Source organism: Prionailurus bengalensis, chromosome A2, assembly GCF_016509475.1.
Source record: "Prionailurus bengalensis isolate Pbe53 chromosome A2, Fcat_Pben_1.1_paternal_pri, whole genome shotgun sequence".
Classification (NCBI taxonomy): Eukaryota; Metazoa; Chordata; class Mammalia; order Carnivora; family Felidae; genus Prionailurus; species Prionailurus bengalensis.
The window spans coordinates 123,709,846-123,725,977 of NC_057348.1; the positions used below are offsets into that span (position 1 = coordinate 123,709,846).

Below are 16,132 nucleotides of genomic sequence, written 5' to 3' on the forward strand. Positions count from 1 at the left end.
ATTCTAAGAACACTGACTTTAACCTATAAAGACTTCTTTTAGTATAGTGTGAAAATGCAGGGAAAATTTTAGTGCGTAGAATCCAATTACAAATAACATTTGTCATTATCAAATAAATTGAGCTTACTTGGGTTCTCTTTCACCTATGCTGATAATATTTTATAGGACAGTGTACTTTTGACCAAATCACGGCACCAAAACTGACCGTTTGAGGAATATATTTAGGTATTGTAAGGATTGAGATCCTTTGCACTCCTCTAGGATTTATTTTATTTTATTTATTTATTAAAGGTATATTTTAAAAATTCTTGCTGTACTGTGCAAAACTGGGATCTAGTGGTTTATGGAAGGGTCTACGAAAAGACCATATTAATTACATATTTGTAGTATTTAAAACAAAATATTAGATTCTGAATGGGTATAAGTTTGACACAGTTTCGCCCCTTCTTTGCTGTCTAGTAAGCCCCTGGAGATTCCACATCAGGGGCATTTCCTTTCTGGGGAGGGATTTAGGGAACATGATGAACTACAGGCACTTCCATTTGTTATACAATTTAAAAGGAGCATCATAATACTTCCTTTCTCTCTGGCCCTGCTCTCTGCTTTTTTAAAAAATACATGATTTTAATCTTTGAATCAAGATAGTTTTTAGAATCCAAGTGTCCCTTAGTGTAAGCTCCATGAAGGCAGGAATTTTTTGTCTGTGTTATTCATTGCTATAATTTCTAACACCTAGAACAGTGCTTGGCCTTGGGATCAATAATATTTGTTAATTCTGACATATGAAAACAATTCAATCACTGATGTTTGGTTATACATTCAGTGGAATGATAACTTGGCTGATGTGTCAGTATTGAAATTTCATGTCTTTTATAATTTTTCTTGTGTTTCATGAATGTAATGAATAAAATATAGCTGGAAATTATACAATTAAAAGAGTGAATTATTGATAATTAAGCTAATCCTCTTTTTAAAAAATTCAGTTATTTAAAAAATTATCATTTAACTTTTGGTAATGAAAAGTTTTTTTCCCTTCAAGAGAATATTCTGTGATTTAGTTAGTTACTTAGTGCTTCTGAAATTGGAATCAAAAGACATTAATAAAATTTCAGGCTTTTTTTTTTTTTTTTTAAATCACGTGTCTGGAGAATACATACACTTGCAAGGGAAGTTGGATATGAGAAATGTATACTGTAAAAGCTTGATTTCTGAACACTTTGAAAATGCTGTTTATTTCAGGACTAGTTTTTGACTGTTTTGTAAAGTGGAATTAGCAGTTCACATAATATGATTTCATGGAGTGTTTCTTCTACCCTATGACCCTGATTAGCTTTCTTTTATTTTAATAATATTAAACTCAGGGGTTATAAGAAGAGTCACAGTAAAAAGAGTCTATTTCTGATTCTCCTCCTCCTGCTACTCAGTCTCTTTGGAAGAAACTTTTGGTGTTCAGTTTCTTGTTTATCTTTTTAGAACTATTCTATGCAGTCTCAACTCTGTTAATGTACAGATTTCTTTTGTAAAAATTCATGAATGGTAACAAATTATAATACTATTCTATATTTTTTTGCTTTGTTTCAGTCACTGTATCTTTGTATAACATTGCATATCAGTACTTAGTAGTCCTGCAAAGTAGTCTTTATTATTTAACCTGTCCCCCTATTGATGAGTATTTTGATTATTATTAATATCTTACTATAATACTATAATAGATAATTCTATAATGAATAGACTTGTATGTACATTATGTTTTGCAAGTATACCCCTAGGATAAATTCCTAGAAATGGACTTGGTAGATCAAAGGTATATGTCTGAGAGCTATTATGTATTAGCTTTTCTATAAATTTTGTCCTTTTTTTTTTCCCTATTGGCTTGATACTCTGTTTCTTACTGTTTTGTATTGGATTTTGGTCTTTTTCTCATTGATTCTTAGATGCTGTCTAGCTATTATGGGCTTGACTTTTTGTCTGTGTGGTTATTGCTATTATTTTTACAGTTTGCTCTCTGTCTTGTCACTTATGTTTCTTTTTTTAACTATATAGAATTACTTTTTTTCTTTTTTAGTTACAAATTTATCAGAGGTGTGAGTATGTGTGTGTCTGGCTTTTGGCTTTTTTGTGTTTTTAATTTTTTTAAGTTTATTTATTTATTTTGAGAGAGAGATATAAAGCAGAGGAGGGGCAGAGAGAGAGGGACGGAGAGAGAATCCCAAGCAGGCTCTACACCATCAGCACAGAGCCTGATGCACGACTCAAACCCACGAACCGTGAGATCATTACCTAAACCTTACCCGACTGAGCCACCCAGGTGCCCCTGGCTTTTGGCTTTTGACTTAGAAGGGTCTCTTTCATGCCAAGATTATTGAAAAATTCTAATTTTTCTAGTTCTTTTATTGTGTCTAAACTTATTCCAACTGATTTTACTGTAAGGACTAGAAGAGAAATTCTTATTCTTTTTTCTCATGTATTTAATCAGTTATTACAAGACATTTATTAAATAATCTGTATTTCCCCAGTGATACTGGGTTATCTTTACTGAGTTTCCACTTGACCTGTCCTACTCTGTTGTCTGTGTATGATCTATGTATCTATCTATTCATGTACCAAATATTATAGTTTTAATTCTCTTAACTCTGTAATATGTTTAAATTTCTGTTATTACTGTCTTTCAAACTTTAATTGTCATTGCCTGTATTCTTGCTTTAAAAATGTTTTCTTGTACACATGTAACCTGAATTTAAGAAATTCTTTATTGTAGTTGCGGATAAATGGTGAGAAATTAGAAGAACTGTTATCTGAAAGAGCTGTACAATTTCGGGCCATTCAACGCCGACTATTAACAAGGTTCAAAGATAAAACACCTGCCCCCCTCCAACACCTGGACACCTTGCTAGATGGAACTTATAAGCAGGTAAGTGTGATATCAATTACAGTTTTTCACTACTGGATATAATTTTTTTCTTTCACCCTAGAGTCATGTACTAGAATAGCAATAAAAGGTATTTCTTCTCTGTGTACTATGGAGCAACAGATAGCACACAAGCCTTTGGGACTTTCAAACTATGTAATCTTGAGTAAGTTCCATAAGATCCATCATTTTCCACATTTTACTTTCCAGACTTATTATGAAGATTTTTGATCGCCTATGTGAAGCAGCCAGCACAATGCCAGGTGCATAGTATGTGCTTAGTAGATAGCAGCTGTTATGCTCAGTGTTATTGTTAGACAATTCTTGGTGCATTTCATGATTATCACCATAGTTCATTAATTGTCCTACTGGCTTACACTTCCAGTATTATGTCAGTTGATGTTTTGAAATGGCATTCTTAAACAGCTCTTTGTTCTAGTTCAGAAAGATCTTTTTCTTCTTCCTGATTCTTTTTTTCCATCTGATTTACCTTTTGCATGGCTAGGGTGATCTGTCTCTCATTCTTATAGTATTATGTCACCAATAGCTGTTCAAAATTATCATCCCTGGGTTAAAGTCATAATTTAAAAAATTTTAATTTTACGGGTAAGACCTCTGCCAGTTCCACTATAACAAATTCAGCTTTGAATGACTAAAAATACCTTCTTATGTTTCTATACAATATCACTAATGTGTTTCAAAGTCAGTGTTGGTAGTATGAATATTCTGTTGATATTTTAATTGAGTTTTTTATTGAGATAGTTATATATTTACTTGCCGTTTAACAAAAAATACAGATAGGTCTCATGTATCCTTTACCCACTTTCCTGATGTGGTAATATTTTACAAACCTACAGTATAATATCACAATCAGGATATTGGCATTTCTAAAATCCATGGATTTTATTCAGAATTCCATAATTTTACTTGTACTAGTTTGTGGGGGGAGGTGTGTTTTAAGTTCTATACAGTTTTATCACAGGTTCATGTATCCACCACCACATTCAAGATATTGAACAGCTCCATCACCACAAAATTCTCTCATGTTGCCCTTTACTACCATCTCCTCATTGCCTTCTACTATATTCTGTTTTTTTAAATTTTATTAAATATAATTTATTGTCAAATTGGTTTCCATACAACACCTAGTGCTCATCCCAACAGGTGCCCTCCTCAGTGCCCATCACACCCCCCCCCCCCCCCCCCCCATCAACCCTTAGTTTGTTCTCAGCTTTTAGGAGTCTCTTATGTTTTGGCTCCCTCCCTCTCTAACCTTTTTTTTTTTTCCCTTTCCCTCCCCCATGGACTTCTGTCAAGTTTCTCAGGATCCACATAAGAGTGAACACATATGGTATCTGTCTTTCTCTGTATGACTTATTTCACTTAGCGTAACACTCTCCAGTTCCATCCACGTTGATACAAAAGGCCAGATTTCATTCTTTCTCATTGCCACGTAGTACTCTATTGTGTATATAAACCACAATTTCTTTATCCATTCATCAGTTGAAGGACATTTAGGCTTTTTCCATAATTTGGCTGTTGTTGAGAGTGCTGCTATAAACATTGGGTTACATGTGCCCCTATGCATCAGCACTCCTGTATCCCTTACCATATTCTGTTGACCTTGAAAGGACAAATCAGATATTTTTTTCAGTTAGAGGAACGAATAGCTTACTACTATTGATGAAATAGTTGTTTTTTGAAATGTTCATGGTTATGTGAAAATTAGAAGCAATTTGAGGGGACAGTCAGTAGTAGCAGTAGGGTATTAGAAAGAACACTGGGCTTTGAGTGCAAAGATCCCAGTTCTGTGGCTTTTGGCAGTTTCCTGACCCTTTCAGATCTTCAGTTTCTTTCCATAAAATGGAGTAAATACCATGTTGTTACAAAGAGTCTTTATTGGTAATACACGTGGAAATGCTTGGTAAATTGTTCTACAAATCTTGCCGGCCAGTTTCCTTTGTGCTGGAGCCATTCTCTGACTCCTGAGTGAGTAGGCACTAACGCTGCTCTTTCTGTTCCACACTTCTTTTCTTCCTTAAGTATGCTTTTCATTTTGGTTTGTTTTTCATTTTCTTTCTTTTTTTCCTCCTCTTCCTTCATGTCTCTTTGGTGACTTAATCTGTCTCATTCTTAGGCCATACCTGCCGTGCTTGGGGCTAAAGATAAGCTGCCTCTTGTCTTTAATGATACTGATTTTGTGGACACAATGGTAGAGGGGTTTTTTAAGGAATTTGATGAGGATGCTTGATTTAATACTTTCCCTGTTTTCTATATAGCAAGACTTCCTTTGTCTTTTATATGTTTAAAGTGCTAGGCTTTTTTTGGTTTTGTTTTTTTTTGTTGTTGTTATTTGTTTGTTTTTGCTTAGTCTTAAGGTTGGGTTTTTTTCCCATGATTTGTAATATTGTAGACAAAATGATCAAAACCATGGGTTTTTGCTTGAATCTATAGTTTTAATTCATTTTAGATTAGATTAATTCATTTAATTATTTTTAGATTAAAAAAGAGAATGAACAAGCTTTTGAAAGATGAATACTATAAGGAATTTGACTTAGTTTTAATGTAACTTCCTTCTCAATTTTATTATATATTCATATTAAATTATAGTGAGAAGTTGATTGTTCTCTAATTTAACTCCCTTCAGTTAACTTTTAATCATGTAGTTAATACATGAATATAATTTCCTGAAGAGAAGGATAAGATAATACATAGTGCTAAATTCTTTATCATGGCCCTTTATCATCTTCTAAAAAATGTAATCACTTTTATGTTTTTGTGTCTTTCTAGACCTTTCTTTTTTTTTTACATTCAGAAATGAAGTACTGTTTTGTTAGGCTAAAATAATCCATAAATAACATCATGCTGTATGTATACTTCTCTTTTCTCTTTTTCTTTTAACAGTATGTATTAGAACTCTTTCCATATTGATGTATAGATCTACTTCTCTATGTGTTATGTAGTATGTAGATATTCTGTAGTAGGGACAAACTACAGTTTATTAAAGAAGAGATCTTAATAGTAGTTTTAATGTTGAGCCTAACAGTGAGAAAAAGTCCGTTTTAGACAAGCCTACTGTGACCAAACAGGGATATAACATAATTCACTATCACATACCTTCCGTACCTAGTGTGGATTTTTCTTATCTTTATACTTTGCCTGGATAGGGGGCATGATTTAATTGGCAGATTAGCCAAACCCATGAAATAATGAGCCATGTTAGAATGTGATCTTACTTTCCATAGCATGACTGTCAGTAGATTTTTAGAGAGTTTTCCTGGAGTGCCTGGGTGGTTCAGTCAGTTGAGCATCCAACTTCAGCTCAGGTCATGATCACTCAGTTGGTGAGTTCAAGCCCTACATCAGGCTCGCTGCTGTCATCCTGTCAGCACGGAGCCCGCTTTGGATCCTCTGCCCCTCCCCTGCTTGCAGTCTCTCTCTCTCTGAAAATAAATAAATAAAAATAAATTAAAAAAAATTTTTCCTAATATGGCAGTTTAAAATTAGATCTTTTGCCTATATAGAATCCTAGTTTTCTGATGTGCAGAGGCATTTAATTTTTTTGTTAGTCCTTTTGTGGATCTTAGTGCCACTTTAGTTTGATCAGGGTCAGTAAGAGAAGCACTCTGAGCCGTCCAGTTAAAGATTTACATTTTATTCCATTTGTCATCATGTATTTGGAAGATGCTGTATTGTCAGCATTTAATGAAAGGTGATCACTGGCTCATGTGAAAATAGAAGCAGAAGCCAGTGTCCTCCTAAAACTAGTGTGTAAACTCTCTGAAGGCAGGAACTATTTTTTTTTTGCATTATTCATACCACTATATTTTTAGGATGATACATTTCTTGCCACTTTATAGATGCTTGATAAATATTTGCTCTGTGAAGGAATTCTTTATTGACACTAAGATAATTGCTGAAACTGTGTTTTTGATAAGGGAAGCACTACAAAGAACAGACTGGTAGATAGTTCTTTGAGTTCAGGCTCATGAATCATTGGGATGGTTTATTCTAAAATCCCCAAAAGCCACTAAAGGAAACTCTCTTCTGTCTTCCTAAGTAATTTAGTTGGAAGATTTAGGTAAACTGTCCCAACTTATAAGGTTTTATAGCTGTAAATTCCTGACTGAGAAAATATTTTCTCCTCCTCCTCCTCCTCCTCCTCTTGTTCTTCTTCTTCTCCTTCTCCTTCTTCTTCTTCCTCCTCTTCCTCCTCCCCTTCTTCTTCTTCTTCTTCTTCTTCTTCTTCTTCTTCTTCTTCTTCTTCTTTTTTGTGAGTATGTGTGTGCCAAAGTAAATTTGAAAGAATTATCATTGAACTATCTCTATGCAGGTACGACATTGTTGAGATTGAATCCTATCATAGTCTAAGTGGCATAAGAATTAATTGAGCTCTTTAAGTATTAATGTATGTCCAGAAACATGAGAAGTTTGATTCTTTTCATGTCCTATTTATATAATTGTTGAGTTCTTCCTCTTGGAAGGCAATTTTTTTTCACATCCTTTGAGCAGCTAGGATAGGATATAGAAACATAGAACTAGAGGAAGTTTGGGGGTCTTATGGGTACTAGGTGGTCTAGGAACTGCTGTAGTTTCTAATAAAATTCTTAGGACAAACTGAAAGTGAAGACCGAGGTCCTTCAATGATTGAGTATTGATGAGTTGGGTGTAATATGAGTTAGTTTGTATAGTATATCCATTTATGTAAGCAGTCAGTTTATCAGCTACAAAAGTAGGTAAGGCCAGGGCACACAGCATAAGATCTGTACCTTTGGTGTTTAGCAGAAAGTCCAGGAACCACTAGCTTGCACAGTGAGCCTATGAAGTAGCCCTCTGATCTTTAACCTGAGGTTTAGGTGACTGATTATGGTCCACAAGAGTCTATAAGAGAAAGCCACTACTTCTAAGGTTGCAGGAAGACATCCAGAATTGTTTCTTTTAAATACATGCTGATAAATGCTCTAGGGTTTCAAGTGGCATATCTGATGTATCCTTGTGAAATGATTAAGAACTCTACGTCTAGAATTAGCTTGTTTTATGTTTCAGTTTTGTCTCTGTGACTCTAGGTCAATTACTTGAACAGACAAAGAGGAAACAAAACCATTCCTAAGCCTCAGTTTTCCCACCTGTAGAATTCTGGCTCTTTCATGGGGTTGTTATGAGGACTGAAATGTGTAAACATATAAATTGCTTAGAGTAGTGCATGGTACAGAATAAGCTGTTAACAAATGTTAACTACAACTCTAGGGAACTGTTCATCATTTTTATTTTTCTAATAAGTTATGCCATCTCAAAAATGGCACCATTCATTTTTCAGACAAAAGAGGTTATAATAATACCTCGTCTTTCTGAAACTCTGCTATCTGGCAACTTCATAAATCTAGACCTGAGGTAAGAATCAGGAAGATCCTGTGTCCTCAGGGGCATCCTCACACTCCTTTAGGTGTTGTTTGGTTCCAGAGAGGATACGAAAAGGGAAGGGGCATCAGGATCATGAAGCCAAGTAGCTGTCTTTCCTGAATGCCTGGTTTCACCTGATGTATTCCTAGAAGTAAAATAAAAAAATATTTCACACACACACACACCTGCACGTGTACTTACACTTATGTATTGCTCTGTAGAAATGTATCAAATTATAGTTCCACCAGCAGTATATGAAGATGTCTGTTTTCTAGGTATTATTGTTTGATTTTTATCATTTTTAACTGAAAAGAGAATTTGATTATTGTTTATCTTTCTTTGCTAACTAGTGAGGTTGAATATTTTTAAAATGTTAATTGGCCACTTGTATTTGTTTTCTAGTGATTTACATATGTAAGTTTTCTGTTCAATAGTGTATCAGGTAGTTCAGCTTTTTCCATGTTATTTTGTGTATATTAGAAGTGGCAATCTTTTATCATACTTTTGTCATGCATAAAAAATACATGTATATGGGTTGTAATCTCTCTTCACATATAAAAAAAGTTTTACCAATTTGTCATTTGTCTTTTATTTTCATTTATAATGTTTTTTTGACATATAAAATTTAAGAAGTATTTACACAGTAAAATTTATTCATCTTTTTCCTTTAGGTTTCTATGCCTAGGAAAGCCTTTCCCATGCCAAGACTGTATGAATATCAACATATAATTTATTGTAGCATTTTTATGCTATCAATCTTTACATATACTTGTAAAATCCATCTGGAATTTATTATACAATTTAGTGGGAATCTAATCTCCCTGCCAAAAATGGTGAGCGAGTTGTCTCAGCCCGTTTATTACATAATCCATTCTTCCCCTGCTGAGCTAAAGTACTACCTGTATCATTTATTGATTTTGCTGTGTAGCAAACCACCCTAAACCTTAGTGACTTAAAACAACAGTAATTCATTGTTGTTCATTTGGGCAGTTCTGTTGATCTGCCCTATGCTTGATTGTTCTTGACTGGGCTCAGTCATGTGTCCATCAGATGGTGGCTCAGCTGGAGACTGGATGGTCCGGGATGTACTTACTCACATATTTGGCAGTTCGCTCACAGTTCTATGGGATCACTGTGCCACATGTCTCTTCTGGCCTAGCAGGCTGTCCTGGGTTTATTCACATTGTGGCTACAGGTCCCAGTGTACAAGCCCTCTTCAAGTCTGTGCCTGTGCCATGCCTCTAATTCCCTATAGGTTTTGTCCAACCCAGATCAAAGAGGTAAGGAAGTAGACTCTCCCTCCTTACTGGATGAGTAGAGAATTGTGGGAATTTTTATAATCTATCCTACTTTTTGTCTTTCTAACATATACTAAATTAGCAAAATGTTTTTGAAGACAGTTATTTTTCTTTCCATAACCCTTGGACTTAGGTTTTCTATACTTTTGACTTTCAAATCTGAATTTTTATTATCATTATGGTATTATTTATTCATAATCAATTTTGGTCTATGAACTCTAAAGAGAATGTATAATTAATTAGGTTGTCAAGAGTTGTTAAAAGCAAACAGATCATCTGTGCTGTTTATAGGTTTGGGAGACTGCCTGAATACTTGCCTGTATGCTTAGTTATGGTCCATTGTTTGGGGGTGGAATCCACCTGTCCAGGGTGGGTTTTTTTGTGGGCATGCAGCCTGCAAAGTCACACACGACCCTTGTTTGGTTTAAAGCTCTGTGGTCACCATCTTGAAATTAATTATTAATGCTGTTTGGAAAAGGAGACCCTCTATTTTCCTTTTGCTTTGGGCCCCTCAAGTAATGTATATGGTCCTGGCCCTATTAGAATACTAATTTCTGATGAATAGAGTAAGACAACTGGGAGTTCAAATATAGAACAGAGTTCAAAGAGAAAACAGCTTTATGACCACTACTCCAAAGCCAACTGTAAGTTTCCCTGAAGTTGAAGAAAAAGGAATACAGCTCAAGGGTTTCTTTCTGGGAAAGGCATCTTGGTTAACTGATGATGAATGATAAGGCTTTTCCGAGTATCATTTGACAATTAGTTGTCTCTGGGCGTGTTGTGAGTACCAGCCTCTTTTTAGACTTCCAGCAGTTACTGGCTCCAAGATGTGCCATCAATGAGTTTTGGTGCACAAAGGGGTCAGCCAAACCCCTTTTCTCCTCTTTTCAACTGGAAGTCGTTTCCTTATCCTGTATTTTTGATTGGATAGGAACCCCACAACCTACATCTCCACATTAACATTTTACTCTTACCTTTTCTACATAGTATCTACCTTCCATCATATCACACTCCATTGAGGGCATCTACCCGGCACTCTTTCCTGAGGTCAGCCTATGGCTGAAGCAAGGAGAGGAGATTGGGGCTGTCACTCTGAGAAAAGCATCTTGTGATCCTTACATCCTCCAGTGAGTGAGGACTTTCCAGTTGCCCACTACAATTTCAATAATTTATTCTAGAATTTGGAAAAAAAAGTCTTGCTTTTTGAAAAAGATTTCTCTTTTTCTTCTGGCTCTAAAGGTACAATGTTGAAAGAAAGTAACCATGTCAAGAATTTCTTTTTGTGAGCTGTTAGAAATCTAGATTTCCTTGTTTGTACAATCAGAATACTGCTGGTCAATCTGAATATATTTTTGGAGGACCTAAGAAAAGAAGTAAGGGAAGGAAGGGGAATTCATGTTTACTGAGCATCTGTTGAGACTGAGGTAAATTTCATTTATTACTTCATTTAATAATCACAGTCATATTGTGAAGGTGGCATTATTGTTTCCAAGAAGGGATCCCAAATTATGGATAAAGAGCTTGAGACTCCAAGCAGGATTAAGCAACTTGCTCAGTGTTACACAGATATTAAGCCATCTATTCCAAAGTCCATGCTCTAGTATGTCATGTGACATGTTTAATCATTTTCATGTGGGACGTAGACATCCTAGATTTTTTTTGCAAAACCACAGTGAGATCGAAGAAAAAGATTCATGCAAATTATTTGCACATATTCATATTATATATCAGTGTATATTCACGATCATCCAATATCCATTGGGTATATACCTATCAGAAAGGGAGCAAAGTCTTCTGGAGAGTTCCCCAAAGTATGTATTGCATCTGAAACTTCAGTATCAGAGGAAGAGGTAGCTTTGTTAATTTATTAACTTATACTGAAATTAGATTTCTTTGCTATCAAATTCTAATGATTATTGCCTTTTGCAGAAAACCTTTGGAAAATAAGTTCTCTTTCATGTTATAAAAATTTCATGTACATTTGTTAGTCAAAGCAGGACTGATTGGTTGAATTGAAATCGAGGAGATTTGGACTTGCCCTACAGTTTGGCTTGTGTTTTGTTGCTTTTATGTGTACTGGTTTTCTCCCCCTCCCACTTGAACACTAACCCTCTGTTGTAGCAGAGGAAAAATGTTTACTAATCTAAAAGTTTGTGTCAGATGACATATGTGTGATGTAATGACTGATAGTCATTAGTGTTCTAGAAAGGCACTTGGCTGATTTTTCTCTTCTGCAAAACAGAGGTTGTATTAGGCATAATTTTAAACAGAGAGCCTGTGGTTTGGAGTTTGCTATTTGTTACTTTTTCTGTACTTAAAACTTCCTTCCACTTTGTTTATTTGTATGGTATTGATGTTAAAAATCATTTTAAGTCACGCAGAAGTCTAAGAGTTTTTTGGTCCATGACTTTTTAAACGAGTGTGATTTTGGCTGATAACACAAAGGAGTATGTGATGAAACGTTCAGGCTTAGTTTCCTCCTTGCCACTGGCAAGTAAAAACAATACACTGATAGATTGAGAAGGAAGTATCAGGGATATGGTGATGTTGCTGCATTTGTTTTTTTTTTCTAACTACTTAAGAGCTAAGAAGAAGTTCTTTCTCTTATGAAGGAGATAGAGTAAACAAGTGAGAAAGGGACACAGAAATTTATAGCCATATGTTTAGGGGTAAATGGAAGTGGTAAGTTAAAAAATGGACTTTGTATGTTTTTACCCCATAATGCTACTGTTGGCTATTTACCTAAGAAAATAGTTCACGAAGGAAAAAAATATATCCTACACATTGGTCATTTTTAACATTAATCACTATAAACCAGCTTTTCATGGCTAGAAAATTACTGGGTTTATTTTAGTGCTACCATTTGATATGATCTCATTTCATATCATTATTTCATTTCATTATTTAAAAAACTAGAATAATAGAAACATTTCAAATAATTGAAAAAAGCAGATTAGTATGTAGTAACCTTCAAATAATGAAATAGATGTATCTATAGTAGGTGAGTGTGCAGAGATTTAGAAGGGATGTAAAATATTGAAAATGATGTGCATTTGTTTTAGATGATTTTAAATTCTTAAGCAATTTTCCTTAATATGATGACAATTTGATAAGCATGAAAATAATTTTTCACAATATATGAATGTTCTTAATACTGTTGAACTATATACCTAAAAAAGGATGATACATTTTATGTACATTCCTTGTATTTTACCACAATTTTTAAAAATAATAGCTTTTTAAAAAATGAGATGTGATCACAAGCTCCTGGTCTTCATTGGTATTTTTCTGAAGGAAATATTTTCTCTCTCCCCTATATACCCTATACACTTATTTCCCTATTCTCTGAATGCTTAGAACTTCGGATTATTGTTCCATACATGAGTTAGTTTATTTCTATTCAGTCAAAAGGGAGCAATTAGATAACTGAATGGTATGCTTGAATGAATATATGAATAAGGATGAGGAATGTCTTATTCTGACTGTGCCCTCACTAGCCCCTCAGTGAAAGTAGCGAAGTGTACAAAGCTCTTCTAAAACTATGTAAATTTTTCTTAATCTAGGTCAGAGTGCAATCTAGAATGTAATCTCCGAAGTGTGTTTGTTATAAGTTTATCACTGATGTATTCAGTATATGTGTGTGGCTATAAGATCTACTCGGACAAAAATGTAATTCAAGTCACCAATACAAGCCATGTATGTAATTTTAAGTTTTCTTGTAGCCACATTTAAAAAAGTCAGATGAAACAAGTGAAATTAATCTTTTTAAAAAAATTAAAAAAAAGTGTTTATTTATTTTTGAGAGAGAGAGAGAGAGAGAGAGAGAAAATGGGGGAAGATCAGAGAGAAGGGGAGACACAGAATCCAAAGCAGGCACCAATCTCTGAGCTGTCAGCACAGAGCCCGAAGCGGGGCTCAAACTCACGAACTCATGACCCGAGCTAAAATCGACGCTTAACCGACTGAGCCCCCCAGGTGCCCCTACAAGTGAAATTAATCTTGATAATGTGTTTTATTTAACCCTATATATCTAAAATATTATTTCAACATGTAGTCAAACCAAATTATTGAGATATTTTGTATTTTTTTCATAGTAAATCTTCAGTGCACGATTTATTTGGAGCACATTTCAAGCTCTGAATAGCTATATGTGGTCAGTGGCTACCTTAGGAGACGTTACAATTCTAGCTAGATAATTGTCAACTCATTATTTTATGTTGTTTCTTATAATGTCTCTTTTGTTATGTTTTCTCTTTCCTTTAATCCTTTTAAATTCTAGTTCATGATAAGACTATTATTAATGCAATTGTTTTCACTCACTAGATGTGAATATCAGTAGTGGGAAGTACTCTTAGATGGTTAGGGGACTATCAGGAACATTTGTTCACATAAACCATGCCTTCAGGCATTGTTGAAAAAAAAAGCATCAAATTTTGTGTGCAGAGACTTGGGTCCTAGTTTCAGCTCTTTCTGGTTCTTTGATTTGGGGCCGGCCACTTGGCTCCTCCCCTTTCATCTTTCGATCCCCGAGAACCTGTCTGAGCAGCATCCAGCATGGTGCTTATCTTCTAGTAAAATTTTTAATAAATATTGTATTTGCATAATGGTTAGGGCATCAGTTCAGAATTTTGGAAACAAATGGGCCTTCACAGTCATTTAGTGCCAGCCTAGGGTGTGTTTTGGCCAGTCAGCATTTGTTTGGTGGACGCTAATGATAGTGATCTAAGTAACACAACTTTTTGAAACTGAATTAGTTTTCAAACAAGATATATAGGTGCAGAGTAGTATTATGACATTGGATTTATGCTTCCCTGGATTTACGTATATAACACTAATTGACATTAATGGGGGTTGTACATAAATCAAGGGGAAAACAGACCTATTAGTATATGAAAACATTCTACTTTTAATATCCATCTGGTATGCTTTACTTCCCTGGGGGATATGTGTTTTTTATAAACCGAGTGCATACTTCTTTATCTGCGTGTTCTTTAATCAGCATTTGCGCTTTCTGCTTGCTAGTGTTAGTTTGAATACCTACTTAGACTGCAAATTCAATATTAATATTTTATTTTGGCAAATTTTTCAGATTCAGAAATTTGATCACCTGTGTGATATATAATAGTCTGAACCAACAGTCATCAGGGGTACTTTTGCTAAAATTTCTATTTGTTGTTTGATCTTAAAAAAAAATTAGTCCTTTGAGATACACTCAGAAACAAGATATTTCTAATATTACAATAAAACTATTAATGAACCCACTACAAGGAAATGAAATCTTATCTTTTTGTGTCAGTGATGAGAGAGGAATATATAACTGGCCTCTAATTATCTGTAATTTTATGAGTTTTCTTTCATTTATGTTATCTGTCTTCCTGTTGCATCCCATCTAGCACAATTATTCCTTTTGTATTAGTTTTCTGTAAATGGAGTTCTGAATGGTTTGAATTGTGAATTAACAATAATCACCATCCTCACATCCCTCCTCTTTACTTTCCTTCTCTTGCCCCACTTTCTCTCTTTTTTTCAGTAAAGGAAAAAAGCCAGAGAGATTATTTTTTATTACTTAACAAAAGGAAAAGATACATGGTCTTTATAGGATTATCTATGAACAGTTAAGTAGTTATATCAGTACTGATATGTCTTTCCCTGTATATTAATATACAGAAGGCTAATAGTGCCCTCAAGGTTGTTTGAAAGTACCAAAAGTAACCAAAGATAAATTGAGATGATATATAATTAAAAAGATATTTAAAAATTTTTTAAGTTTATTTACTTATTTTGAGAGAGAGAGAGAAAGAGAGAGGGAACAAGAGTGGGAGGGGCAGAGAGAAGGAAGGAGAGATAGAATCCCAAGCAGGCTATGCACCATCAGCGCAGAGCCCGATGTAGGGCTTGGATTCACGAACCTTGAGATCATGACCTGAGCCCAGATCGAATCAGAGGCTTAACCGACTGTGCCATCCAGGTGCCCCTAAAAAGATACTTTTGTGAGACTTAGCTGTATATTCAGGAACAAGGCAGTATTAGGTAAAAGTGATTTAATTTAAAGAAATGAATTTTCAACATTGGACTTTGTTTTCAAGTTCCAAAAAGGCCTTTAAATACAGAGTGGAGGGGTTCAGTCCTTCTTGGCTGCTGCTTTTTTCATGGCTGCCAGGATGTTGCTCAGCTCCTCTCCCTTCCTCTGGGTACTGTTGTGTGTCCTTGCCCTTTTCTTGAGGAACTTGAGGGTGAGCTTGACCTTAGAGACCTTGAGCAGCTCTGTGGCTCGGACGCTAAGTCCTATGGGGCAAAGCTGCACACCTCTCGGATCATGTCCTGCATGTACTTGATGTGCTTGGTGAGGTGACCACGGTGGTGGCTGTGCCTCAGCTTGTTCTTGTTCTTGGTCATCTTGTGGCCCTTTTTGAGGCCCATGGTGTTAGGGTAGCACAGAGCAATGGCTGCTGCTCCTCTGTGGCTTCCTTGGCAGAAGGAACATTAGACTTTAAATTGATTCAAATATATTGTCACTGTACCTGGG

The 16,132-nt window shown here is 35.1% G+C and overlaps 1 protein-coding gene across 7 annotated transcripts in view; it reads left to right on the forward strand.

Moving 5' to 3' along the window:
* BBS9 (Bardet-Biedl syndrome 9) overlaps positions 1–16,132 on the forward strand; it is a 448,656-nt gene that overhangs the window by 241,472 nt on the left and 191,052 nt on the right. For all 7 annotated transcript variants that reach the window (XM_043589232.1, XM_043589229.1, XM_043589227.1 and 4 more), the window contains one exon: positions 2,759–2,911. In XM_043589232.1, the coding sequence (XP_043445167.1) occupies positions 2,759–2,911 (153 nt within the window). The remainder of the gene's footprint in view (positions 1–2,758; positions 2,912–16,132) is intronic.